The 27,423-nt window shown below is 42.8% G+C and overlaps 1 protein-coding gene across 1 annotated transcript in view; it reads left to right on the top strand.

Annotated features, from left to right (window-relative positions):
* Positions 1-27,423, top strand: part of PDE6A (phosphodiesterase 6A) — a 74,646-nt gene that overhangs the window by 27,565 nt on the left and 19,658 nt on the right. Inside the window, exons 6-17 of the mRNA XM_043913260.1 lie at positions 2,535-2,599; positions 9,193-9,259; positions 13,130-13,177; positions 15,710-15,859; positions 16,420-16,563; positions 18,261-18,326; positions 18,548-18,694; positions 19,595-19,702; positions 21,381-21,490; positions 23,175-23,262; positions 23,467-23,567; positions 24,092-24,199. Of these exons, the coding sequence (XP_043769195.1) occupies positions 2,535-2,599; positions 9,193-9,259; positions 13,130-13,177; positions 15,710-15,859; positions 16,420-16,563; positions 18,261-18,326; positions 18,548-18,694; positions 19,595-19,702; positions 21,381-21,490; positions 23,175-23,262; positions 23,467-23,567; positions 24,092-24,199 (1,202 nt within the window). The remainder of the gene's footprint in view (positions 1-2,534; positions 2,600-9,192; positions 9,260-13,129; positions 13,178-15,709; positions 15,860-16,419; positions 16,564-18,260; positions 18,327-18,547; positions 18,695-19,594; positions 19,703-21,380; positions 21,491-23,174; positions 23,263-23,466; positions 23,568-24,091; positions 24,200-27,423) is intronic.

The following is a 27,423-nucleotide window of genomic DNA, read 5'->3' as shown; positions in this document are numbered from 1 at the left end:
AAAGAACTGATGCTTTCAAATTGTGGTGCTGGAGAAGACTCTTGACAGTCCCTTGGACTGCAAGGAGATCATTCTGGTCAATCCTAAAGGAAATCAACCTTGAATATTCATTGGAAGGACTCATGCTGAAGCTGAAGCCCCAGTACTTTGGCCACCTGATACAAAAAGTCAACTTATTGGAAAAGACCCTGATGCTAAGAAAGATTGAAGGCAAAAAGAGAAGAGGGCAACAGTGCATGAGATGGTTAGATAGCATCACTGACTCAATGGTCATGAATTTGAGCAAAATCCAGGAGATAGTGAAGGACAGGGAAGCCTGATGTGCTGCAGTCCATGGGGTCTTAAAGAGTTGGACATAACTTAGTGACTGAGCAACAAGAAATGTATGAATTCCACCACCACCCACCTTGACAAATGTGATAATTCTATTCTGTGCCTTACTTTCCCACCTGAGAATATTTGGCATCTTTCCCTATCAGCACAGATACAACTCTGGAGACAAGCACCCACTATGCACAGGCACTGTTTTTCAATTATCTCCAAGGGATGGACATCAACTATCTCTAGGCTTTTTAAAGCAGTCTGGCTGAGAGCCCTAGGTGGGGAAAACAATGCTTTTACCTACATTTGGGTATATATCTATAGGATTTATTAGCATATGTAGAATTACTGAGTCAAAGAATATGTGCATTTTAATCTATAAAAGGCTATTCATGCTTACTATCCACCTACAATCTTAGACTCAAAGCTGGAATGGGCTTTACAGATTCCCCAGTTCAGTGTTTTAAATTCCTGGATTATCTTTAGAATCCTAGGTTTCCACAGTGGCTGCCTCAGCCAGGGGTGAATGGGGCAGCAGAGGACAGGACAGGGAGTGAGGGAGAACCCAGAGATGCAGGATCTCGAGGTACCAGACTCTGCTCCCATCAGGGTGGCGTTACTTTCCTCTGCTTTCTAGGAGTAGGGCCTATGCTTTGTGAGGAGAAAGAGTTCTGCTACCTGATACTGACAACAAACAAGCACCACCCATCTTACAGCTGGGGCCCAGATCGGACACCAAGGGGAACCAAGACCAGAGCCTGAGTCTTTGCACTATGTATCTATTCCTGACTCCACATCCTCGTGCTGCGGGGGCACCTGGCCTCCCCTTGCATGCTTCCTGTTGCAGGGAGCTCCTACCTACCCTGGAGCAGCCATGGGTGCTCTGAAAGGATTCAGTCACTGTAGCTGCTTCAAACTGAGCACTGAGGGGCAGAGTGTCTCCTTCTCCCTCATGATCCTGCAGGTCACAATTACCTCTCAACTAGGCACCTTGACTAGATGAGGAATTTCTATTTGGGGAGGTTCGGGGTCAGGTGGCCTGGGTGGGCTCAGATATCTACATTTTAAACTCTAGGGCGATACTTCTCAAAATGCCTGTGTTAAGGAATAATTTTTTTTTAATTTCCAATTCATTCTGGGCTAATACTTTTAAAGATATGATAAAGGTCTATATTTGAAAAACTTGTCTTCTAAAAATTTTAGAAGACATACAAAATGTTAAGTCTTAAAAATTATTAGTTTCAGCAGACATAACCTAACTCAGTCAAATTCCTATAAAAGTTTCTAAACACTGACTGCCAATTTCTGTTTTTATCTCATCATGGAATAGTAATAAATAGTGTACAGACTGGTACCAATCCAGGGACCACACTTTGAGTAACCCTGTTCTAGGTGAGGGTGATACAGAGAGGAACACACTGTTTAAGCCGATGAACCTTAAGCGACACAGCACAAAGAGCTCTCAGCCTGGAGTCAAGGGCCTAGCTTCTGATCCTGGTTCACTGTCTCATAATAAATGTGTCCTTTCTCCTCTCTGGGTCTCAGTTTTCATATCTGTAAAATGCTAACATTCCTATCACATGTAGGTGTTTAGACATTTTAATAAGGTAAGGGATTTTTCCCCAATTATATTTTTCACGTAATTGAACAGATTTACTGTAAGAGAATGGGGGTTTTAATGGTGCAAGGAGGTAGGAGGGATGGAGGAGGTGGAAAGTGAATGGGATGCATGGGGCATGATTGGGAAGGCAAGTCTGAAAGAGCTGATGAAGCAGAGAGAGGAGCTGAGTGAAGGAGGAAGGGGCTGTGACCATGAAGCTGACTCTGCATGGAGGATGGCTGGGTTGACGATGATGCTAATGGGACAGGAGCCCCCTTCCATCTTCCTCTCTCACTAGACTCCAGCAGTAATCTTTTCTCCTTGTCCTGAACCCCCAGGCCCCCTCGGAACACTTCCTACTCCTTTTTGAAGCCCCAGATCCCAGCCCCTGCCTGGCCACTGTGAGCTGGCTCCAAGGAAGAGCAGGATGAATCTTGAGACTCAGCTGGCAGTGAGCTCCAGGGGCACTGGGACACGCCCTCAGAGGGTCAGGCCAGTGCTTCTGGAAAACCCCAGGGCACAGGGGAAAGAACAAAGCCTGTCTCAAGGACACACTCCTGCTGGAGTTCTGTCTCAGACTCTGAAAGTATATATTTCTCTCTCTTCTGCCTAGGAAATCAGCTTTTACAAGGTCATTGACTACATCCTGCATGGCAAAGAAGACATTAAAGTCATCCCGTAAGTCTCTTCTCCAAACGTGCAGAATTGCAGGTGCATTGGTGTCCATAACACACTCATTCAAAAACCAACACTAACCAAACCCAAGAAGGCCACCCACTCAGGCAGAGCAACAAAGAGACAATGCAGAAGGGTGGGAAAGATCATGCAGGCTGGAAAATGAGGCTGGATTCTTAGTCAGCTGCTGTGAGTTCAAGTCCCAAGTCCAGTTTAGTAAGTGGCCTCTCTATGGAATGAGACCATGGATCTGATCAGGGCTTTTCAATGGTTTTCCGTGGAGGCACATCTGGGGCCTAAGGCAGAGGGTGAGGGAAAGGCAGGAAGTTAGCAAAGGAAGTGACTCAGACCCCAAAGAAAGCTTACTCTGTAGTGTCTTTTTTTTTTCTGGTTGCACCATGTGGGATCTTAGTTCCCCAGAGATTGAATCTGCGCCCTCAGCAGGGACAGCTCAGAGTCCTAACCACTAGACCACCAGGGAAGTCCCCTCTAATGTCTTAGGTGATCAAGGAGGATAACGAAAAGGCTAAAATCCCAGAGGGTGAGGCCTACCTGCAGGTGGTGGGGCCTCAAAGGCCATTTTAAGATTCCAACACTCAAGAATGTTTTGCATATAAGCATGAACTTTTTGGCCAGGAGAGCATGTCCCAAAACTCAGTTGTCTTTTTATCTATTCGAATCCTCTGTGGGTGCCAGGATCCATGCCCACAGTTCTGTCTGAGGCTTGGCTGTTTCCCAACTGAACTTCAGACTCCTTGAGGCCAGAATCAGCCTCTATGGAGAGCCTCACCTTTCCTCTCATTTCTGGTTCACATGTAGAGATTTATTGCAGGTCACCTCAATCCTTAAACAGTGCGTGTGAGAGGCCTCAACTGTTGCCAGAGAATTTTGATAGTGCAGTCACTCAGATAACCCAGTTCTCTGGTTTATCTTTTCCTGATGAGGGATGAGAGATTGCTTTACGTTCCTGAGTTTCTGGGTTTTCTCTGTTCAGTCCTGTTTATACAATGACTAAGTCTTTTCTAAATTCATTTCTTTTCTTTTTTTTTTCTTGTGAACAGCATACTCTGCCCCCATCCTGTTCTCTGACCACTTCTCTAGAGGTGCCAGTTTATCAGACTCATTGTCTGTGTTCAGAGTTATCACAGCTCACAGCATTCCCCATCTCACCACTTCTCACCAAGCATCACATCCTCTAGTCTCTGATAACATCCACCTTGCTGCCTTCTACAATGGGGCTATATCCACACTGAACTTAATATAAATTCCCAGAAGTAACTTCAAGAGATTATACTATGATGCAACACCAAAATAAAAAGCAGCTTTGAATGGCACAAAGAGACAGGAGAAAGATGCGAGATATGATAAAAACCCAAATCTAAATGCTAAACGAGCTCTGTCGATATTCATAAATAACTTTAAGTTCAAAAAGCTTTGTATTACAGATTAACTGGCAGAATATTATCTTTCTCAGGTGTGTATAAGAAACGGTTCCTGGGAATTTCCTGAAAGTCCAGTGGTTAGGACTCTGCACTTGCACTGCAGGGGTCAGGCAGTTAAGATCCCACAGGCCGGGTTCTTCTAAGAACTGATGAGTTCCAAGATATATTGATATATGAAGAAATACCATATATCCTGTTTACAAGAAACCTATCTAAAAGATCATACAGAGAAAATGAAAGAATGAACAAAAGATATGCCTTGCAAATGATAATCAAAAGAAAACTGATGTAACTATGTTACTATCAGATAAAAATAGGTGTCAAGGTGCACATTAGTAAAAATAATCACTTCTTAATGCCACAGGACTGGAAAAGGTCAGTTTTCATTCCAATCCCAAAGAAAGGCAATGCCAAAGAATGCTCAAACTACCGCACAATTGCACTTATCTCACAGGCTAGTAAAGTAATGCTTAAAATTCTCCAAGCTAGGCTTCAGCAATACATGAACCGTGAACTTCCAGATGTTCAAGCTGGTTTTAGAAAAGGCAGAGGAACCAGAGATGAAATTGCCAACATCCGCTGGATCATCAAAAAAGCAAGAAAGTTCCAGAAAAGCATCTACTTCTGCTTTATTGACTATGCCAAAGCCTTTGACTGTGTGGATCACAATAAACTGTGGAAAATTCTGAAAGAGATGGGAATACCAGACCACCTGACCTGTCTCTTGAGAACCCTGTATGCAGGTCAGGAAGCAACAGTTAGAACTAGACACGGAACAACAGACTGGTTCCAAATATGAAAAGGAGTACGTCAAGGCTGTATATTGTCACCCTGTTTATTTAACTTATATGCAGAATACATCATGAGAAACGCTGGGCTGGAGGAAGCACAAGCTGGAATCAAGATTGCCGGGAGAAATATCAATAACCTCAGATATGCAGATGACACCACTCTTACGGCAGAAAGTGAAGAACTAAAGAGCCTCTTGATGAAAGTAAAAGAGGAGAGTGAAAAAGTTGGCTTAAAACTCAACATTCAGAAAACTAAGACCATGGCATCCGGTCCCATCACTTCATGGCAGATAGATGGGGAAACAGTGGCTGACTTTATTTTTCTGGGCTCCAAAATCACTGCAGATGGTGATTGCAGCCATGAAATTAAAAGACGCTTACTCCTTGGAAGGAAAGTTATGACCAACCTAGACAGCATATTAAAAAGCAGAGACATTACTTTGCCAACACAGGTCTGTCTAGTTAAGGCTATGGTTTTTCCAGTGGTCATGTATGAATGTGAGAATTGGACTCTAAAGAAAGCTGAGTGCCAAAGAATTGATGCTTTTGAAGTGTGGTGTTGGAGAAGATTCTTAAGAGTCCCTTGGACTGCAAGGAGATCCAACCAGTCCATCCTAAAGGAGATCAGTCCTGAGTGTTCACTGGAAGGACTGATGATGAAGCTGAAACTCCAATACTTTGGCCACCTGATGTGAAGAGCTGACTCATTGGAAAAGACCCTGATGCTGGGAAAGACTGAGGGCAGGAGGAGAAGGGGATGACAGAAGTTGAGATGGCTGGATGGCATCATCGACTCAATGGACATGGATTTGGGTGGACTCCGGGAGTTGGTGATGGACAGGGAGGCCTGGTGTGCCATGGTTCATGGGGTCGCAAAGAGTCGGACACGACTGAGCAACTGAACTGAACTGAACTGAATGATAAAGGGGTCAATTTAACTTGACTTTCTAGGAAGAATTTACAAATGTATATATGCTTAACAATGTGGCCTCAAAAAGAAAGCAAAAACTGACAGAAACTTAAGAATGCATAGACAAATTCAGGTTTGCTAATTGTTACAGTAGACTAAAATAAACAGAATAGAGAATATTTAAATAAGATAATTACCAAACAATCTAATGGATATATACATTAATAGAACATGACATCTCACACCCAAACTACAGAACTCTCAGCCTTTTCAAGAATACCTGTGCATTTATGATAACTGGTGATATAACAGACCATAAAACAAACCTCAAATGATTGAAATCATACAGAGATGTCTTCTAGTCACAATGAAAACATGCTAGAAACTAATAACAAAGAGTTAATTAGAAAAAAACTCCATATGCTTGGAAACTAGAAACTACTTTTATGGGGAAAAAAAAAAAAGGAATACACTTCCATATGATCCATGGGTAAAAGAAGAACTCAATGGAAATTATTATATTTTCTGAACTGAAGAGAATGACAATATCACATGATATGTGATAAAACCAATGTGATGCAGTGAAATCATACCTAAGGTGAAATTTACATTATTACACTTTCATACTAGAAAATAATAAAAAATAAAGTAATAAACTATGTACCAAAATTATATCACCCAGGGCCCCAACAGATACTAGGTGTCACATTTAAATCAGGGTATTTTGGGGCTTCCTGGTGGTCCAGTGGCTCAGGCTCTCCGCCCCCAGTGCAGGGGGCCTGGGTTTGATCCTGGTCAGGGGACTAGATCCCACATGCCGCAACTAAGAGTTTGAATGCTGCAACTAAAGATTCCATGTACCATCACTAAGACCCAGCTCAGTCAAAGAAATTTTTTTTTTTTTTTGTTAGTTGGAGGCTAATTACTTCACAACATTTCAGTGGGTTTTGTCATACATTGATATGAATCAGCCATAAATCAGGGTAAATCAAGGAGGGTTTATTTCCAAAGGGATGAATTACAGAGGTGTGTGTGTGGATGGAATGAAGGAAACCAACCACAAGAGAATATTTTAGTAGTAAGGTTGTAAGCACTTCTGGGCCCTAAGGAAATTTCTAGAATGTGGTGAGGAGAAACAGTAATATAGAGCAGGCCATCCTTAGAGAAGTGCAGACAAAACAAACTCAGAGCAACGCTGCCAGGAGGAACCCAGGGAAATAAATAGCCTGACCTTCCTGTTCTACCGCCCTGTAGTTTTGGCCAGGTCTCCTCTTCAGTCTAAACTCAGTCAGAAGCTGGAAGGCCAGACACCCCGTTGATGGAATCCACACAGACTGGCCTCCCGTGACAGGGAAGAGCAGGTTGGAAGTGGCTCTGGAGGGGCAGATGGGAGTTATCTATCACATTATCTCAAGAAACTAACAACAAACAAGCATACCTTTTCAAAATAATAAAGATAAGCCCAGAAATTAATTAAATATTAACAAAATATTGAACAAATGCCAAAAGTTGGTTTCTTGGACAGATTAATCAAATTGATGAATTTCTGTCAAGACTGAGCAAGAAAAATAGGAACTCGAATGAACTGTATCAGGAAGGAAAAGAGGAATAACCACAATCATACAGACACTAACAGGATACAATAAGAAGATATTATGCCCAGAATATTTTAAGTCTAGATGAAAGAGGCAAATTTCTATAAAAATAAAACCTACTAAATATAAATCACAGAGAAATAGAAAATCACAAGAGTCTTATAACAGTAAAATACATTAAAACCCTTCCATAAAGACATTTCAGGCTCAGATGCCTTCAGAGATGAGTTTTACTAAATATTTAAGGAAGAAATAACACAATTCTCATACAAATTATCCAAGAGAATAGAGGGGAAAAAAATGACTAGTATAAACTTGACACCAAAACTCAACAAAGTCTGTATGAAAAAGGAAAATTCATACCAAGCTTACTTGTGAACCTAGATGCAAAGATCCTAAATAAAATTTTATCAGATAATAATTAAAAAGGGTTATACATCATGACCCAATTGAGTTTAGTCCAGGAATGCAAGGCTAACATTAGAGCAAGCAATCTATAAAGTCTGTCACATTAACAGAAACATGTTATAATTATTTCCATAGAGAACTTTATTAATCTAAAAATATTTTTTTTTAATGTCTGAAAATACTAAAGCATTGACAGAGACATGGAGCAAAGGCAACTCTAATATACCACCGATGGTAGTGCAAATTGGGTTTTAGAAAACAGTTTGGCTTTCTCGAGTAAAGTTGAAGATATGCACATCTTATGACCCAGTATTTCTACTCTAGAAATACCACATGGAACTGAGAGCATGCATACACCAGAGTGTTGGAAGCAACAATACTCATGTTAGCCTCACACTAAGGGGATGTCCATCAACATAATGCATAAATTATATGCAATCTTACAAGGAAAAATAATTTAAGTCTATCAAACAAATGAATTACAGCGACATGAAAAAAGAAGTCCAACAAAATAATGCATGTTCATTGAATGATTCCACCTGAATGAAGTTGAAAAATATGTGAAACAGGGTACAGGAAATCAGGTGGTAAAACTCCACAGAAAAGCAAGAATCATAAAGTTGGGACAACCGTTCCCTTTGGGGTTCAGGAGAAGGTTGTGAGTGGGAGGGGCAGGTTAGGGATTTCCAAGGTGTCAACAGGTTATTAGAGTTCCATAGATGTGGTTCCATAGGTGTTCACTTTCAAATAACTGAAGTTCTTAATACATTTTTCTGTGTATTTTTAGCAATAAACAAGTAAAAATATACCATCTAAAATAAATATATAAATCTAAATTGTGATATTGCTGTGTATGTTAGTCACTCAGTCATGTGTAACTCTTTGCAATCCCATGGACTGCAGCCTGCCAGATTCCTCTGTCCATGGAATTGTCCAAGCAAGAATATTGGAATGGGTTGCCATTCCCCTCTCCATGGGATTTTTCTGGCCCAGGAATCAAACCCGGGTCTCCTGCAATACAGGCAGATGCTTTACCATCTGAGTCACTTGGGAATGAGGGATAAATAAGTATGTAAACCGCCTAGCTTAGTGCTTGGCATGTGGTAGGAGCTCATCCTAGGTGGGTTTCCCTCACTCTGCATGGTATTGAGCAACTCACTCTCCGTAAGGACTGGTGGAGGGAAATGATGGCATCTGGTTTTGCTCGGCAGCCAGTAACCATCTGTTGGATCAATTTTGTCTCTTAGAGAGCATGAAATCCATAAAACTGATTTATGAGTTTTTTCTCAGTGTCTACATTTGGACACTAAGATGCTTAGCCAAGATTTGGGGCTTGATCTTGGGGGCTACTTGAAGCCACCAGAGAGAAGAGGGAAGGTAAGATCCAGTTTCAAGTTTTTAGTCCATCTGTCCCCACCTAAAAAGTCACCACTGTCTTTGGTCTTGACAGGAATCCACCTCCAGACCACTGGGCTTTGGTGAGCGGTCTCCCCACATATGTTGCCCAAAATGGCCTGGTAAGTAATATAACATTCAAGGGGGAGAGTTTTGAATCAGGTGGAAGAGTAAAGGGATTTCAGATCAAGAGAGTGGGAAAAACTATGGCAAGTATGGATCTCTCAAAGCCTGGTTCTCTCGTTTCTCAACTCGCTTGATGGCTAGTCCAAGAGGATGTGCATAAAATTGACATTTGAAGAAACATGAGACAGAGAAGTGTAAGTCTCCCTGACAACCAAAGATACTTATGCAACTATCAGGGATAATGTCATGACTGGCTGGTCCATGAGGCTTACCACAGAGCAAGACCCAGCCTCTTATCCCAGAGACCTGGTTGCCCCTCCCAAGCCCCCATCCCTGCCACATTTCTAACCTCACAGTGGAGCTCAGATGCTCTGTCTCCCACATGCCCTACCCACAGGGTCCAGGGTAGGGTGACAGCATCCCCTGCCCTCGAGAAAAGAGCCATGAGTATTAGCAGCACGTCACCCTGGAATTTGAGGCCACTCATCTCTGTATCCTTTCCCAGGCACACACCACCCGGTACTGTTCATGTATCAGGGTGTTTATTTATTGGGCATTCCCTATGTGCCAGGTGCTGTAGCTGGCTGTGGGGATACAAAGATAGATGAGTCACATAATTTCTGTCCTGAAGCTCATCATCAAATGGAAGGTATCTTTATGAACTGATACTTATATTATAATGCAATGGGGTCACAATAGAGATGTACATGGTATATTCTAGGAACACAAGTAGGCGGGGAGGGGCATCTAAACCAGCCTTTACTTTCCAGGGTGTTTTGGTATGAGTTGAATTTTAAAATAAATAGGGGTAAGGCAGGTAGGGACCAGGAAGCAACATGGTGGAGAAAACAACACTGGCCAACAACTCTAGCTTGGAGACTGGGAGCAACATGGCGTGTGCAGTTTGGAGTAGCTGGAGTGTTAGGTTTGAGACAGGAAGATGGCAAGAGATGAGGCTTGAGAGGGAGAAAGGGAGGGGCCAGATCACAGCAGCTTTGGATGGTAGATCAAGAGGGTGGAACTTTAATCCACAGGTGACAGGTTTTTAAGTAAGAGGTTGACACAATAAATTTCATTTTAGAAAGAAAATTCGGAAAGCTCCCTGGAAAATAGATCTGAAGAGACTTAAGATTGGAAGCAGAGAGAAAAGTATGTCGTCACAAACAAGAGGTGATGAACATCTCAACAAAGGCAGAGGCAGTAAAGAACACTAAATAGCCACCGAGTTCTTATGATAACGCCAGGCAGTAAATACATTTGGTCATTTAATACTCACGGCTCAAACAAAGATGAGGTGGAGAGAGGAAGATCAGAACTCAGATCTAACAGTGAGAGGGCTTTGTGACTGATTGTGAGCAGAGAGACAAGGAGAGAAGAGTCAAAGCCAATTTCAGATTTCTAGACTGGATGGATAATGCTGCCACCAGGTTTGGATGTTACCTGCTGAGATCAGTTTCATATAAGGTGCGACAGAGACTTTTTTCAGGAGTAGGTGTCCAGCAAGTAGCTAAAGAGATGACTCTGCCACTGTGGAGCTAGATAAGGGATAGAGATGGAGATTTGTGTCAACAAAAGGTAGAGATTCATACTGACTACAATGCAGAAGATATTATAGCATAGAAAATATTATAATCCTTGACCACTTTGCTCCTAGTAGCAGATGGTACTTGAAACCATGAGTGTGGATAAAGTTACCAGGGAGAGTGAGGGGGACTCAAATAGGATATTGGAGGATGCCAACATTTAAAGATTGAGTGGCAGAAGAAGAGTGTGTGAAGGAAAATTGGTAGAAGGGTTCAGAAGTGTCTGGAGACCCAGGAGTGGGTAGTGTCATGGAAACCAAGGAAGTGGAAGATTTCAATAAAGAGAGAGAATACCAAATGCAACAAAAGTGATCCAGTGAGATAAGAACTGAAAGTCCCCATTGGGTTTGGCAACTAGAAAGTCACTGATGTCCCTAATGAGAACAGGCTTGGTGTTAAGGTGATGGGATAGGGGAGTGGGGACAGAAACCAGCAGGTGGTCTTCTGAGGTGTGAGTGGGTAATGAGAAGGTAGAGAATGCAAGAGAAAAAAGAGAAAACCTGGATGGTTACTACTGGGTAGGCCAAAAGTTCATTTGGGTTTTCTGCAACATCTTACGGAAAAATCTGAACACTGGCCCCGTGGGCAGGGCTCTGGAGGGATCAGATAAGTATCACTGGCGCAGTAGAGTAAACTGGCCTAGTTGTCAGGAGAGAAATTTTGCAACATCCTACCAGAGCTACAGCACTTTTTGTTTCTTCATCTGCTGTGACATTTATACCACAAGGAAAAAGACTTGCCCGGCAAAACAAATATAATCATTTCAAAAATGTTTATGGTAGCATTATTTATATTAATTAAAAAAAAACTGGACATAATCCATTCCTGAACAAAAGGGGGAAAGAAAATGGGACGCCTTACTATAAAGCTACAGTAACCAAAACAGTATGGTGTCAGTACAAAGACAGACTTATAGATCAATGGAATAGGAGAAAAAGTCCAGAAATACACCCATAAGCTATGGCCAACTAATCTACAACAAAGGAGGCAAAAATATACAATGGAGAAAAGACAGCCTCTTCAATAAGTGGTGCTGGGAAACTGGACAGCTATGTGTAAAAGAGTGAAATTAAAACATTCTCTAATACCACGTACAAAAATAAACTCAAAATGAATTAAAGACCTAAATGTAGGACCAGAATCTATAAAACTCCTAGAGGAAAGCAGAGGCAGAACACTCTCTGAAATAAATCACACCAATATCTTTTTAGATCCACCTCCTAGAGAAATGCAAATAAAAGCAAAAATAAACAAATGAGACCTAATTAAACTTAAAAGCTTTTGTGTAGCTAAGGTAACCACAAACAGAACAAAAAGACAACCCATAGAATGGAGAAAATATTTGCAAAGTAACCAACAAAAGATTAATCTCTAAAATTTACAAAAAGTTCATACAGATCTATATCCCCAAAAAAAAGACAACCCAATCAGAAACTAGGCAGAAGATTCTAAATAGGTATTTCTCCAAAGAAAGCATACAGATGGCCAAAAACACATGCTCAACATGACTAATTATTAGATAAATGCAAATCAAAACGACAATGAAGTTATCACCTTACACTGATCAGAACGGCCATCATCAAAAAGTCTACAAACAATAAGCTAGATTCCACATATAAGTGATTGTATGTGATATCTACAAAGCACATGCTATCAGGTATGTATGGAATCTAAAGAAAAAGACACAAGTGAACTTACATACAAAACAGAAACAGACTCACAGACTTAGAAAATAAACTTACTGTTACCTAAAGGGGGAAGGTAGCGGGGGCAGGGGGAGAGGAGGGATAAATTCGGAGGTTCAGATTAATATGTATACTCTGCTATATATAAAATAGATAATCAACAATGATCTACTGTATAGCACAGGGAACTCTACATATACTCTGTAATAACCTATATGGGAAAAGCATCTGAAAAAGAATAGGTGTATGGATATGTATAACTTAAAAAATGAAATATGAAAAAAAAGCTAATGTAAAAAAAGAAAATAGGACACTATACAGCTATTAAAAATGACAAATTGTAGCCTTAACTTTCTCAAAGCTTAGAAATGACTCAGAAGTAAAGCAAATGGTAAGAAGTCATGTTTATAAGGCAGCTTTCCTGTTTGGTAACCTCAGTTAATAATTCAAAACCATCTTGAGCACGTCTACCTAATGAAAAGAATGTGAATGCCGTGGGCAAGGATGTGGTATTTTTGAAAATAGCATGCCCAGTGCCCTCATTGTGTACTCTATCGAGTCTAATCAAAACTCCATTATTCCTCTCCATGGCTTTCAGATTTGCAACATCATGAATGCGCCTGCGGAGGACTTTTTTGCATTCCAGGTAAGTCATTTTTCATTTGCTCTCTTAGTTATATGGTATTTCCCCCCCCAAGGAGGATTAGAACACATTAGAATCCATCTACTTTATTGGGAAGCAATCTCAATAAAGTGAAAATGTGAGTGGAAAAAAGTCATGTGCCAATGGAAGTGGGGAGAGAATTAATTTGGTAAATGCCAAGGTTCCATTTGGTTTTAAGGTTTATAGCCTTTGCTTTCTGGCCTCGGGACCTTTGCTTATGCAGTTCTCTCCCTCACCACCATCTCTTGCCCAGTTCTCTCCCTCACCACCATCTCTTGCCCAGATGCCCTCTGCCCTTCAATGACAGACTCAATACTATGAAACTTTTATGAACTTTTATTCTGCTTCCCCTGGCTGAGTATCATTTCTGTCTCCTTAAGATGATCACAGAATCTTGTTTAGTATTCCATTTGATGTTGTCTGTGTGTCTTTTTTAAAAAAATGTTTGTGGAGGGCACGGTCTGGGCCAGGCATTGGCCCAGTGCTACACTGGCTACAGAGGTGGACCAGACAGGCATGGTCTAGGTTTGCCAGGAGCTCATGATCTCTTGGGGAGAGAGACATATGGAGTGCTGGCCAGGAGAAGGGTAGAGGAGGGAATCTCAGGGGGGCCTGAGTTCATCTGGAAGGAATCAAGGAATGTGTCCTTGAGAAATTATGTTTGGGCAGTAAAAATGGAGAGAGGATTGCAGGAAAGAGCAGGCTTGTGGAAGGAACCAGAGTAGATCATTGAGCCTGAGGGGACAGTGGCAGGAGGAAATTCTAGAGAGGGAGACAGGCCAGGTAACACAGGGCCTGGAAGGCCGTGCCAAGGAGTTTGTCTTCGTCACTCCATTTCCCTTACCTCATATTTTATGTTCCTTCCTTGCCTTTTAGGCTAATTCTTCTGGGTAAAATATTGGCTTTCTTAGGTCAAAGGTTGTGGCTTATCTTTCTTAACATCTTCAGCTGCAGGTGCCCTGTCAATATTTTGAGTTTAGCATGCTAGGTATACGGAAAACAAATCATAAGCGGTCAGAAAATAACGAAGAAGGAAATGAAAATGACTCATAAAAATTAGTGGCTTATGTGTGTACTCCTTAAAGAGCATTATGAAAGACCTTAGAGAGACTATCCTTCCAAGGTTAAAACTGTGTGTCTTGTGTTGTGATGTTGACCATATCAGTATGACAAGGCAGATTGTTGCTGAGAGTTGCTACGATGATTATAACCAAAAGAGAACTTGGTCTTTACCCAAGTCATCTGATTATAGTTTACTCATATTCATGAACCAAATCTGACCTTGTTTTTAGATCATAGTCTTCTATCTCCACAAAGAAGCCCAAGTGATGTTTTAAAAAAACATAGGTTGTCTCAAATAACTTCTCTCCTTAAAAATTTTTAATGCTTTTCCATTTCACTCTTGATAAAATCTGCCTCCTTATCAGGGCCTTCAAAGGGAAGGGACTCCCCCAAGGTGAGGAAGAGGGTGGGGAGGAAGGCATGCCGTAAACTCAAGTTTCCTGACTGACAGCCTGGCGCCCTTTGGACTATGTACTGCATCCCTCTGGGGTCACTTTCCTCACAGGTGCTAAGTTCCAGTGTTACAAAAATAATAATAACCATCATCTTGCCACCTTCAAAACCTTGGAACTTCTGAGCTGGAAGACTCTCCAACTCCAGGAAACCGTTCTTGACTTCCTTCCCTTCCCTGGCTCCCACAGTACCTTAGAGAACTTCCTGCATGCCATCTGATGGCCTCCTCCTTGCCTTCCAGATGATGGGCAACTTGAGAACAACACCTGTGCCTTACTTGCCTTGGTTTCCTCAGATTCTAGCTCTTGTACATTGTAAAACCCTTGATAAATCTTTAACAAATCAGTGGGAAAAGAGCCTAGAAAGTATCTAGTCTAGTTATTCCCATTTTTATAGATGATGGAAGTGAGGCTCAAATAGGAAATGACGCACAAAGAGCACCTTCTAATTGACCAAGAAATTTCACCTCTATTTTCTCATTTGTCCCATGAGACACATACTCTTACTACTATCCCCATGTATAGATGAGAAAATTGAGGCCCATGGAGATAAAATGACGTGCCAAAAGGAACACAGACAGGCAGATCAGCAGTCAAAAGGTGCAGGTTATATCTACTTGATGAGTTCAAAGTTACACGTATCACCGGGGCCCCTGCTAAGCCAGTCCTCCACAGTCAGCTCCTGTATCTGAAAGGGAAACACTGCCTCCCTGTACTGTTTGTGGGCATCCTTAGAGCCAGCAACACACAACTCACTGCCTGGCACATAACGGCCCTGATATCTTAGGAATGTAAACAGTATAGCTATTTGGCTTATGGAGCTCCCACCAGATGGGCAAACGGTTCGTGGCATTTGGTGACTAAAACCAGGCATAATCCAACAAGGTCTAACCTCCTGCCACCCCCTCAGCCAAGCAAGGTCACAACACAGCATGAAATCCGTCATGGATGTTTCTGTAGCCTGGTACCCGGGCAACTTATTCTGGCTCTTCTCTTGCAGAAAGAGCCTCTGGATGAGTCTGGATGGATGATTAAAAACGTCCTTTCTATGCCAATTGTGAACAAGAAGGAAGAAATTGTTGGGGTGGCCACGTTTTACAATCGCAAAGATGGGAAACCCTTTGATGAAATGGATGAGACTCTCATGGAGGTATGGTTTTTAAGGAGGCCTCTGGATGTGGGATTCAGAGGTGACTCTGAACATGGGACTTCCAGAGTCATGTGGTAGGAACCTAGCATGCTGCTGCCCCAGCCCAGGAGGGATAGGGGCTCACCTTGTAGATTCTTTCCTGATTCAACATTTATGTTTGGCTCTCCTTCTGCACTGCCTTGGTTGCCAAAGAAATCTATATTCCCTTCTTTAAAAATTAACAAACTTTACCTTTTAGAGAAGCTTTAGGTTCACAGCAAAGTTGAGCAAAAAACACAGAGTTCATTTATATCCTCTGTCCCCACATAGGGACAACACATTCCCTTTTTGTGAAGTTGTTATGCATGAGGATGACACTTGGCGCTAGAGCTTTACTCACAGTGTATTCTCAGCCATCATTTCATCTTATCCTCACAGCATCCCTTTGAGGAGGCCAGCACACAGCTAACCGCACCTGTTTTATAGCTGAGAAGATGGAGGCTAAGGGTGTTGCCCCAAGTTACAGAGAAAGGACCAGACCGGAATGTTCTTCCTCTGATTCTTCCTTTCTTTCCTTTCAGTCTTTGGCTCAGTTCTTGGGCTGGTCTGTCTTAAATCCTGACACTTATGAGTTGATGAACAAACTTGAAAACAGGAAGGATATTTTCCAAGACATGGTGAAATACCATGTGAAGTGTGACAATGAAGAAATCCAGACAATCTTGGTGGGTAGTGGTTTTTCCCTGTTTCTCCTCAAGAAAAGGCTGTTCTGGGAACAGTTGTCCCTCTGAGGGTTACCTCAGTCTTAAAACCCTGTTGTGGCTTAACAGCTCTAGAAACTCCATTTTCCTCTGTGTTCAGGGCTGACTTGGTTGGTACTAGAGATGGAGTCACCAACCACAATTCCCACTCTGAGAGGAAGCTCTATCTGTCAGACCAATGGACAATGGTCAGTTGCTCAGAGCCTCCCTCCATGAGGTCAGCTAACCACACCTATTTTATAGCTGAGAAGATGGAGGCTCAGAGAGTCTTGCTCTAAATTACAGAGGCAGGATCAGACCTGCCTTAGAAGGTCAAACTTTCTGAGCAAAGAAATAGTTCAGAGGGTAGGGTCAGACGTTGGCAGGAAGCCATCACATAGCTTCATCGTTAGAGAGTATATCCGGTATTTCAAACCTATGATGCCCAGTAAGATGGGCAGGGTAAGGATTTTCACCCTATTGTAGACATGAAGAAACTGAGGCCCAGAAGGGGGAAGGAAGTTATCCCCAAAATCACACAACTCACTAAATAGTTTTCATTTAACATTTATCAGGATAATGAACAAATTATCACCGTTATGAAAGGGCTTCCTTGGAAGGTAGTGAGCACCCTGTCATGGGAAATATTGCAACACAGGCTAGATGAGCACATATCAAGGATGCTATAGAGGAGAGTCCCACGTGGGCGGGAAATGGGATGACAGGCTTTCCATGATATGTGAGAATCAGCAATCCACCATTCCTGAAATTTTGGACTCATAAAGATCAAGGTTTTAGAAGCAAACTGAATTAACCAAAGAGCATTAGATATGATGACCAGCTGAGTTTCCAAGACTTGTTGGGTTTATGCACTGTACAAGTTGAAAAATATAAGCCAATGTGTTCAGAGGGCATTTCTTAAGCTGGAAAGATATCACAACAAATCAGATCATTTTGATCTCAATAACTGAGAAATTCAAAGAAGAAAATATCTAGTTTGGATGAACTGGTTAATGGTTTGCTTGTCTCAGTCCACAATTTTAAGGAACATGATGGATATGTAGACCCTATGGAGGCATAGTGAACCAGTTACAAGTAGGTAGACTCTGCTCTAGATCAAGAAATCTGGAACAAGTTATTGGGTCCAAGTTCCTCTCCCCCTGTAACACAGAGGAAATAGGACCAGAGGGGAAGGAACTTGGCTCAAGTCACATAGTAAGAGGAAAAGCCAGGGCCATGAGCGGGACCTCCAGACTCCCAGTTAGTAATAAAAACAGTAAGAATATCAACAGCATTATTTAATCCTAGCACTCACTATATACCAAGCACTGCTGTCAGTGATTTACATGCATTATTTTAATTTCATATACATTTTTTAAAATGACTTTGGATAATCTAATTTTAATCTGCCAGTTAAGTACTGTTAGTATCCCCATTTTTCAGATGAGGAATGAGGGATCCAATTGGTAGAGCCTGAATTTGCACGCAGGACTCCATGACTCCAAATCCCATGACCTTGAATTTACTTGGCAATAAATGCTGAATGGCAGCCTCCCTGAGTTGGCAGCTCTGTTGCAAGAACTTTGGAGGAAGAAGAGAAAAGGAAATGGAAAAGTAGAGACATACTTTGACCTCAGATGTAGTAAACTAATGTTTTTCTCTGCTCTTTCGGGCCCTGGCAGAAAACCAGAGAGGTATATGGGAAGGAGCCATGGGAATGCGAGGAAGAAGAACTGGCTGAGATCCTGGTGAGCTGGGCAGCATCACTGGTCCTGACCTGTTACAAGCGCAGGGCGTGCGTGCCCCCAAGCATGTGTGGGGAGCATCTCTGCCAAGTGTGACCCTTGCCACTCTGCTCTGATCCTTCCAGCAGACTCAGATCAGGGACAGGGCTGGTGCGGGGTGGGCTGAGGGAGGGACCAAGGAATTCCTCATGGGCCCCAGTGACTTGACTCCATGTTTCATACAGCAAGGAGAGCTGCCAGATGCAGACAAATATGAAATTAATAAATTCCACTTCAGCGATCTGCCCCTGACGGAACTTGAGCTGGTGAAATGTGGAATACAGATGTACTATGAGCTCAAAGTGGTGGATAAATTTCACATTCCTCAGGAGGTGAGGTTGAAACAAACCTTTGGTTTCCCTTTTTTCCCCTTCCTTTCTTGCTTGCTTAAAAAACAAACAAACAAAACACCTCAATCTGTAAACTGCCTTAGAAAAAGTGTACTCTCAGCTTTTAAGATTCAAAGCATTAGTCACATCACACAGATGAGTCATTTACCAGAAAAGAGACACATGGTTCCTCTGAACCATGATGTTTCTCAAGGTAGGTTCTGAGGTACTGAGTTTTGAAGGTTGTGGATAAAAGCGATGCAAAAAAAAAAAAGTTCCTACAGTTCAACAGGGTGGGAAATGTGTGTTAAATCCGTTTAGACAGGGCTTTTTTCCCCTGCAGGATTCCTTAGGTGTGCTGTGCATCTAGAGGCATGGGGATGGACAGAAAAGGTGGAGCTGGGGATGTATTGTGTGCAGAATTTCCCAGACTTCTTTGATTAAAGCAGCAGTCCTAACTGTGCTTTAAACCACATCAGTATCACCTGGAAAAGGATCAATGCCGGCACGGGTCCACCAACACCCATACATACACTCTCTCTCTCCCCCTCCTCTCTCCACTGGCTGTGAGGAATCAGAAATTGTTTTAACAAGACCTTCCCGCACCCCGCAGCGACGCAGAGATGCACTCAAGTTTGAGGACCACTGATTTCAACACGCCTTTGGTTTTCTCTCCTACAGTTCCTGCAAGCTTCTCCCAGGACCTTGTTTCATAACCACGTCCAGTGTCATAGTATCCAGCCGTTTGAAAGTGCTCTCAGTCTCAGTGCATCCATTGCTAGCGCCCACTTGTGGTCCAGTGTGGGAACTGGAACACGGGGGTCTCAGGCAGGCAGGCGCCCCCGCAACGCCCACCCCAGCGCGGTGCTGCCGCCTCACAGTGAGCTGTGTGTGTGTTCGCAGGCCCTGGTGCGCTTCATGTATTCCCTGAGTAAGGGCTACCGCAGGATCACCTACCACAACTGGCGGCACGGCTTCAACGTGGGGCAGACCATGTTCTCCTTGCTGGTGGTACGAGAAGAGTGGGACCCAGCGGCGTGGTGGGAGGGACCTCGGGCTGCTAGGGGCTCCCGCTGCCCTGGGCACCTCGGTGCAGCTCCCCAGGCAGCAGCGGCGTCATTCTTCCACTTATTGCCTTTTTCAAAAATAGACAACAAGAGTACATGCTTAGCATAAATGGATTCGAAGAAGAGAGAAGTATGTAAAATAACAAGTGAAAGAAAGCCAGTATTCTACTCCCACCCCCCAAGCCGGTATTTGGAGAAAACTATGGCACAGCTCCTTCCAGATTTCCTTCTAGAAGCATCGAGATAGATTTGTTCACACACACATACACAAAATTTATTTTATTTATAATTTAATATATAATTAAATAATATGATTCTATAGTATGCTTTTTTATTTGATAATATGTAAATATATCAATCACATTTTTCTATATATATTTTTTATTGTGGTAAAACATATATAACCTAAAATCTACCATTTAAGCCCTTTTTAGGTACACAATTCAGTGGCATCAAGTACGTTCACAGTATTGTGCAACCATCACTACTCTCCATCTCTAGAACTTTTCCAACTTCCCAGACACCCTGTCTCCATTAAACAACAACATTAATACAACTCCCCATTTCCTCAGTCTCCAGCCCCTGGGGGCCAGCATTCTACTTTTTCAGTCTCTATGAATTTCCTTTCTTATAGGTACCTCACCTAAGTAGAATCATACAGTATTTGTCCTTTTGTGTCTGATTAATTTCACTTGGCATAATATCTTCAAGGCTTATCCATGATCTAATTTTATGACTTCATAGTATTTTGCGTTGTTTAAGTAGACAACACTTTCTTTACCTAGCTCCCCTATTGTTGACATGAGGATTGCTTTTGATCTTTCACTATTACAAACAACGCTATTATGTCCTTGGTTGGACATACCTATGTGTATATGTGTGAGTCATTTTGTCTCAGAAGGTTTGGAGTTTTTATATTTCACTTAAAAGTGTTTTCCCATCCAGGTTATGACACAAATCTTTGCCCTTGCCCTGTGTCCCCATCCTCATTCCTTTCCCTCGTGGCTGGAATGGTCAGGTCAGAGAAAGCACAGGGGCCTGGGGGCAGGAATTCTAGCCAGGCTGCCTCCGAAGGTGAAAAACACACCGCTTAGATGTGATTTATGTCTTAGAGTCACGAGTCAGCGGCACCTCCTCGGGGCTCTTTCCCCGCTTGACTCCAACACCCGGCACAAACAAGGAGTTAAGTGAGGACACCCAGGGAAAAATTCTTCTGAGCTGTGTTTGAACCAGTAGACCAGGTTTGGAAGGTTTGTTTTACCAGTCTGGACATGTTCCAACACCGTCTAAATCCTCAAAGTCCAGGGCTGTCTGTTTCTCAGCAATCATCCAGTCTGACGCCCTCCACTTTAAGGGGCAGAGGGAGGTGGGACCAGCGAAGGTGACTCCGGAGTAAAACGACCCACCGTCACCTTGGTCTGGACTGCCCAGTTCTAGCAGAGAGAGTCCCACATCCACACCTCAGTCCTGGCAAACGTCTGGCCATCCTGTGGCCCAGGGGTCGAGCCAAGACCAGCCCTGTGTTTCCAAGCTCCAGGCCCTCCCCCTTACTCCTGCTCTCTCAGTCCTGCTTCCAAGCCCCACACAAAAGGAGTGAGTAGCATCTCTGACTGCCCTTCCAGACCGGAAAGCTGAAGCGATACTTCACAGACCTGGAGGCCTTGGCCATGGTCACCGCCGCCTTCTGCCATGACATTGACCACAGAGGCACTAACAATCTCTACCAGATGAAGTGAGTCAGCCCTTACTGGCCCTTCTCTCTACCTCCTGCCTCTGGGATTGATTACCTAGATCTGAATGGGTCTTAGACAGACTCATTTGCCGTGGGGAATTCCCACAGTCCACAGCTTCCCACTTCCTCCTACCCTTTGGTTCTGGGTAAACTCCTGTGATAGAATAATGAAGCTTAAATATGTCCACGCCCCAGTGCCTGGGGCCAGGGGATATGTTGCCTTACATTCAAAAGAAACTTCATAAACATGATTAAGGATGTTGAAATATAGGGATTATCTTGGGTTATCCAAGTGGACCCCAAATAGTTAGTTAGGAGGGTCCCTGTAAGAAGGAGGTAGGAACTCAGGGAGGACAGAAGATGCTACACTGTTGGCTTTGAAGATGGAGGATGGGTCACAAGCCAAGGAATTAGGGACCACTTCAGTGTTCTTGCCTTGAGAACCCCATGAACAGTATGAGAAGGCAAAATGATAAGATACTGAAAGAGGAACGGACAGGGAGGCCTGGCTTGCTGCGATTCATGGGGTCACAAAGAGTCAGACATGACTGAGCGAAAAAAGAAAGAAGAGAAGAAAGAAGAGGCTAGAAAAGGCAAGGAAACATTCTCCTCTAGAACCTCCAGAAGGAAAGCAGCTCTTCAGATCATTTTAGACTTCTGAACTCCAGAGTTGGAAGACACTAAATTTTTATTGTTTTAAACCATTTAAGTTTGTGGTGATTTTTTAGAGCAGCAACAGGAAATATATTAAACTTTCTCACTCTGCTCCTTCCTCTCCTACCTACTGAACTAATTTAAGCCAAGGTGTTAGTAACTGCTAATGATTCATTTATTCACCTTGGGTTTATAATGTGCAAAAGGCCAGTGTGGTAGGCCCTATGTTAGGCAAAGGTGGTTCCATGGTGAACAAACCAGACACAGTCCCTGACCTCACAGAGCTTATATTCTAGATAGTCTCTGAAGTAGGGGCCATGAACCATGGTCTCGGGGGACCCTCATGACCACCATGTGGACTGGGCAGAGCAGGGACTAGTGTAATACCCAGGCTCTGCCCAGGGCCCACAGACTGTAAGTCATGCTTCTGTGAGTCTTCTCACTTTTTGCCTGCTGCTCCAAGGTTAGAGATTATGTTTACGTTTTACCTTGTAGAAGACGAAGTACTGATCTCAGTGCTTGGCACACAACAAGGGCTTAGCAAATGTTTATTGAATAAAGACGTGAATGAACATGTTGCTTGTGGGAATCCAGTGACCTCTCAGAATCAGGCTTGGAAGATCTGGGGCTTGGCGATCTTTAAAGTACTGGCTTTGGGAAAAAAAAAAAAAGTAAAGTACTGGCCAAGTGCCAGGGTCCATGGATGGCTATGGGGATGGGTTTGTAAAACTGCATGTGGCATTGTGTTTGTGTCTTTTTCTGGAGATAATGGTCCAAACTTCTAGGGAGGCCATGTCCCCAAAGAGGCCTAGAGTTAGTTATGGAGAAAGTTAAAGTATGAGAGCCAGGACACCTGCTATCTAGTCCTATTTCTCACCGTTGTACTGTGTGACAAGTCCCTTCTTATTCCTGCACATCAACCTCTCTACCTGCAGAATTAGGAGGTGACAGGAGTGGATGATGTCTTTAACCTTCATCTCAGCCATTCCATGTTAATCCTTTCTCTGTGTGTCTCTTTCTCCTCATTCAGATCCCAGAACCCATTGGCCAAGCTTCATGGGTCCTCCATCTTGGAAAGACACCACTTGGAGTTTGGTAAAACACTGTTGAGAGATGAGGTAGGATGAGGGCCCTCTGCACTGGCTTTGGGGCCTGAGAAGGAGTCCCCATCTCACAAGAAGCCTGAGTGTAGCCAGGCATTGGCCTGGGCTGTCTCTCTGGTCACCTGGGGCAGCCATCGGGAATTGAATGACTTTACTGCCAGGATCACTTCTCCCTTCTCTCCTTCTCACATCACTTTTTTCCCTCCATTTTCTCTTTAGAGCCTAAATATCTTTCAGAACCTCAATCGCAGGCAGCACGAGCATGCAATCCACATGATGGACATCGCGATCATTGCTACAGACCTTGCCTTGTATTTCAAGTTGGTGTTTCTTCTCATTTTAAGAATAAAAGTGATTAGGGAATTCCCTCCCAGTTTCCAGTGGTTAAGACTTGGGGATTTTACTGCCATGGGCCCAGGTTCTGTCCCTAGTAGGGGAAATAAGATCCTGCAAGCTGGAAGGCACAGACAAACAAAAAAGAATACTGATGATTATAAAAATAATGAACACCACAGTTCTAATTGATTTAGTGAGTATTCTGTGCCAGGTACCACACTTGCGCTATGGACACATCCATTCTCACTACAGCTCTGAGTTAGATAATCTTACCCTGTTATACAGATGGGGAAACTGAGACTGGGGGAAGATTAGTTAAGATCAGATAATAAACCCATGGTAAAGTCTGAGTTAGAACCTAGGTCTTCACTCCCAGGCATTGGTTCTTTTCACCTTTCTTTTTAAAAATTACGTTACCGTAATTAGCCTCTGAAACACCCAACATTAGAAGGCCAGGGGTTGCCTTATTCTAATATGTGCTCCTTTAACAAACTGGTGTTTTTTGTAGGAAAAGGACAATGTTCCAAAAGATCGTGGATCAGTCTAAGACATACGAGACTCAACAGGAGTGGACACAGTACATGATGCTGGATCAGACACGGAAGGAAATTGTTATGTGAGTTGAGACAAGACTTAAACCCTGATTCCCTTAAGCCCAGGGTCAAAAGGCAAGATGCTAATACTGACAGGCTTCTCTGTCTTCGAGAGAGCCCTGCAAAACTTTTCATTCTGGAGGCCTCTGACACACGAAACAAAGAAGTTATACCAAACAGCACTGCAGAAATGATATGTTTACTCTTCATTCTAGCACAAAAATACAAGACAGTACCTGTGGCTCAGTAAGTAAAGAATCTGCCTCCAATACAGGGTACCACCTGTAACACAGGAGACATGGGTTCAGTCCCTGGGTGGGGAAGATACCTTGGGGAAGAAGATGGCAGCCCACTCCAGTATTTTTGCCTGAAAAATCCCATGGACAGAGGAGCCCAGTGGGCTACAGTCCATGGAGTTGCAAAGGGTCAGACACGAGTGAGTAACTGAGAATGCATGCATGCATGCATACCTCTCTGTATACAAAAAATACAAGATTTGAAGTACTTCTATGCTAAAATGCAGAATTTTGGTGGTAAAGTGATATAACTTTTGGTGATAAAGTTTTTGGTAAAACACAGAGCATTAAACCAATTATGGTTTGAGTGATAGCTAAGTGTCACTCAGAATATATGGGCTTAATCTCTTTAGCGTTCCTTTATACATGGCAAAAGCAGGCATGCAATTCACAAGTTAGTTTCCTGGTTTCTGTGACATTCATAGTGTTTTGTTGGCATGAGGTCTAATAATGCGACTCAAAGTTTTCTGGTGAATATCTTCTTTTAGTTTCTCAGTATGCTTCTATGATTCACCTCAGTTGATGATGGGGTGAGAAATGCTGATTTGAGTCCTTTCATGACTATGTGGCCCAAGCCAATGGGTCCCCTGGCTTCCCTGTGACAGGTCTTGGGTGATATGAAAGGAGACAATGCCCGACCCAGGACCCGGAGAACTGTTGTTTGTCTATCCCCAGATGCTTCTGCAGAGGTGAGGTTTAATCAAGTCACGAATGTCGCAAGTCCAGAGAAGGGACAGCTGCTGGGACAAGCTCAGGGAAGATGGGTCAAGTGGCCAGTTGTCCTTCCCTCAGCTGTGAAATTGCCCAACCAGCCCTCCCCAAAGGTCCTCCTAGCCTGGGGAGCAGTGTGACCTGCGCCCACTGAACAATGAGGCATGCTCTAGCTATAGCTGCTCCCAGGCAAACCAGGAGCTATTCCACGACATTTCAAAATGGTGCTGCAGAAGGACTGAATGAGTGGAAAGAACCCTAAGTTCTTGGACAGGGGGACTTATTATTACAAAGCTGTCTGTTCTCCCTATTTAGTTATTTATTTAAAGTGATTGCAAAGAAAATATCAACTTTATTTTGTGGAGAATTAGGAAGCCAATTCCAAAATCCTTATGAGAATTAAGTATGCAAAAAGAGCCAGAAAATCCTGAGAAAAAAAGGAAATAATAGGGGCCAGCAGAACTGAAGATAGCTCAGTCCTAGGTATAAGCAGGAGAGGTCAGTAGACAGACTGAAAAGACAACGCCTGTGCTAAAAGTGGATTTTCTGCCAGTGGAGAAGGATAATTTCATAAATGGTGTTAGGACCATGAGGTGATCTGATGGATCTTTTTTCCCCCAAGACCAGTAAACAGTTCTCCAGTGCTCCGTGAACACTGACAGGCTGTCCTACAAATTTAACTCAAATCTCACACTATCTACCTGGAGATAGCATCAGACCCCACAGACTAAGGGCTCAGCCTCACAAGACTGGCTTCTTTTCAGATGAAGCAGTCCAGCTAGCCTGTGCTTCTGATTGCCCAGCTATAAACTGGAAGTTGCTGTGAACTCCTCCTTGGGTTTGATTAATTTGTTAGCATGGCCCACAGAACTCAGAGAAGCATTTACTTACATATCTAGTTTAGTATAAGGATTATTACAAAAAATACAGAAGAATAGCCAAAGAGGTACATAAGGTAAGGCCAGAGGGTCCTGAATGCAGAGGCTTCCATTATTACCGAACCGGGGTGTGTTCATCAATGCTAATGCTTATTAAATCTTTGTTCAAGAGTTTTTACAAAGCTTAATCTGCAGCTCCCCCCAACCCTTTCCCAGAGGCCTGCGGGTGGGGCTGAAAGTCCATCCCTCTATTCCCTTGGTCTTTCAGGTAGGCCTGACCCCATCTAGGGACCCTACCCTCAGTCACTCTAAGTCACTTCATTAGCATAAACCCAGAGGGGTCTTCTTGGGAAGGACAAGACACTTGTATCACTAGGGAAATCCCAAGGGTTTTAGGAGCTCTGTGTGAGGAACCAGAAGAAATATATTTCAGATTCTGCCATTGATGGCCACAGAGGCAGACCCCTATTTCACTTCTATAGCAAACAAATTCAAGATGAATCAAGGATTTAAAAATAATGAGAAAATAAACTAAGAATATGGAGAGAGGAAAAAAGCTTGGGAGAATTAAAAAGAGTAAGCTTTTCTAAGTGTGACATAAAATTCAAAAGTCGTAAATAGATTGATAAATTTGACTACATGAAACTTTAGAGATTTCTGGACAACACCCACAAGAACTCAGAGATAAAGTCAGAATTTAAATGATACACTGGGGGGAAATATGTGCAATGCTTCTGACAGAAAAAGAGCTAGTTTCCTCAGTAGTGTTAATATAATTTAAGAAAAAGACTAATCCCACAGAAAAATGATCAAAAGGCGTGAGCAAACATTCCCCAGAAAAGGAATTACAGTGGGATATAAACACGTGAAAAGATGATGACCTTAGCCATAGTGAGAAAAATAAAACTACTTTGGGATATAACTGTTCATCCCTCCTATTGGCAAAGATGAAACAAACATGTTTGCTAACATGTGGTGTTGGGCAGAGTGAGGGGCAACAGGCAATCCTATTCACTGTGGTGGGAATGTAAATAGGTGCAGTTTTTGTTTCTTTGTTTTTCAATGTTGGCTTATACTTTTTTTGGCCACGAGATTTTAATACCCTGACCACCCGGGGCCATGGCAGTGAAAGCCTGAGTCCTAACCTCCGGATGGCCAGGTAATTCTCCAATAGGTGCAGTTTTACAAAGGGCAATGCCTATCAAAATGGAAACCAGCCATACCCTTTGACCCAGCAAATCCCAGATCCAGGATTTACCCTACAGAATTTCTCCCACCTGTGCTACAAGAAGTATGCATAGAGTTACTCATTGCAACATTACTTGTAATCACAAAAAATATTGAAAAAATCTTAAAAGACCA

Source organism: Cervus elaphus, chromosome 9, assembly GCF_910594005.1.
Source record: "Cervus elaphus chromosome 9, mCerEla1.1, whole genome shotgun sequence".
Classification (NCBI taxonomy): Eukaryota; Metazoa; Chordata; class Mammalia; order Artiodactyla; family Cervidae; genus Cervus; species Cervus elaphus.
Note: the sequence above shows the minus strand (reverse complement) of the source record. Positions and strands in the feature narration are given on the sequence as shown.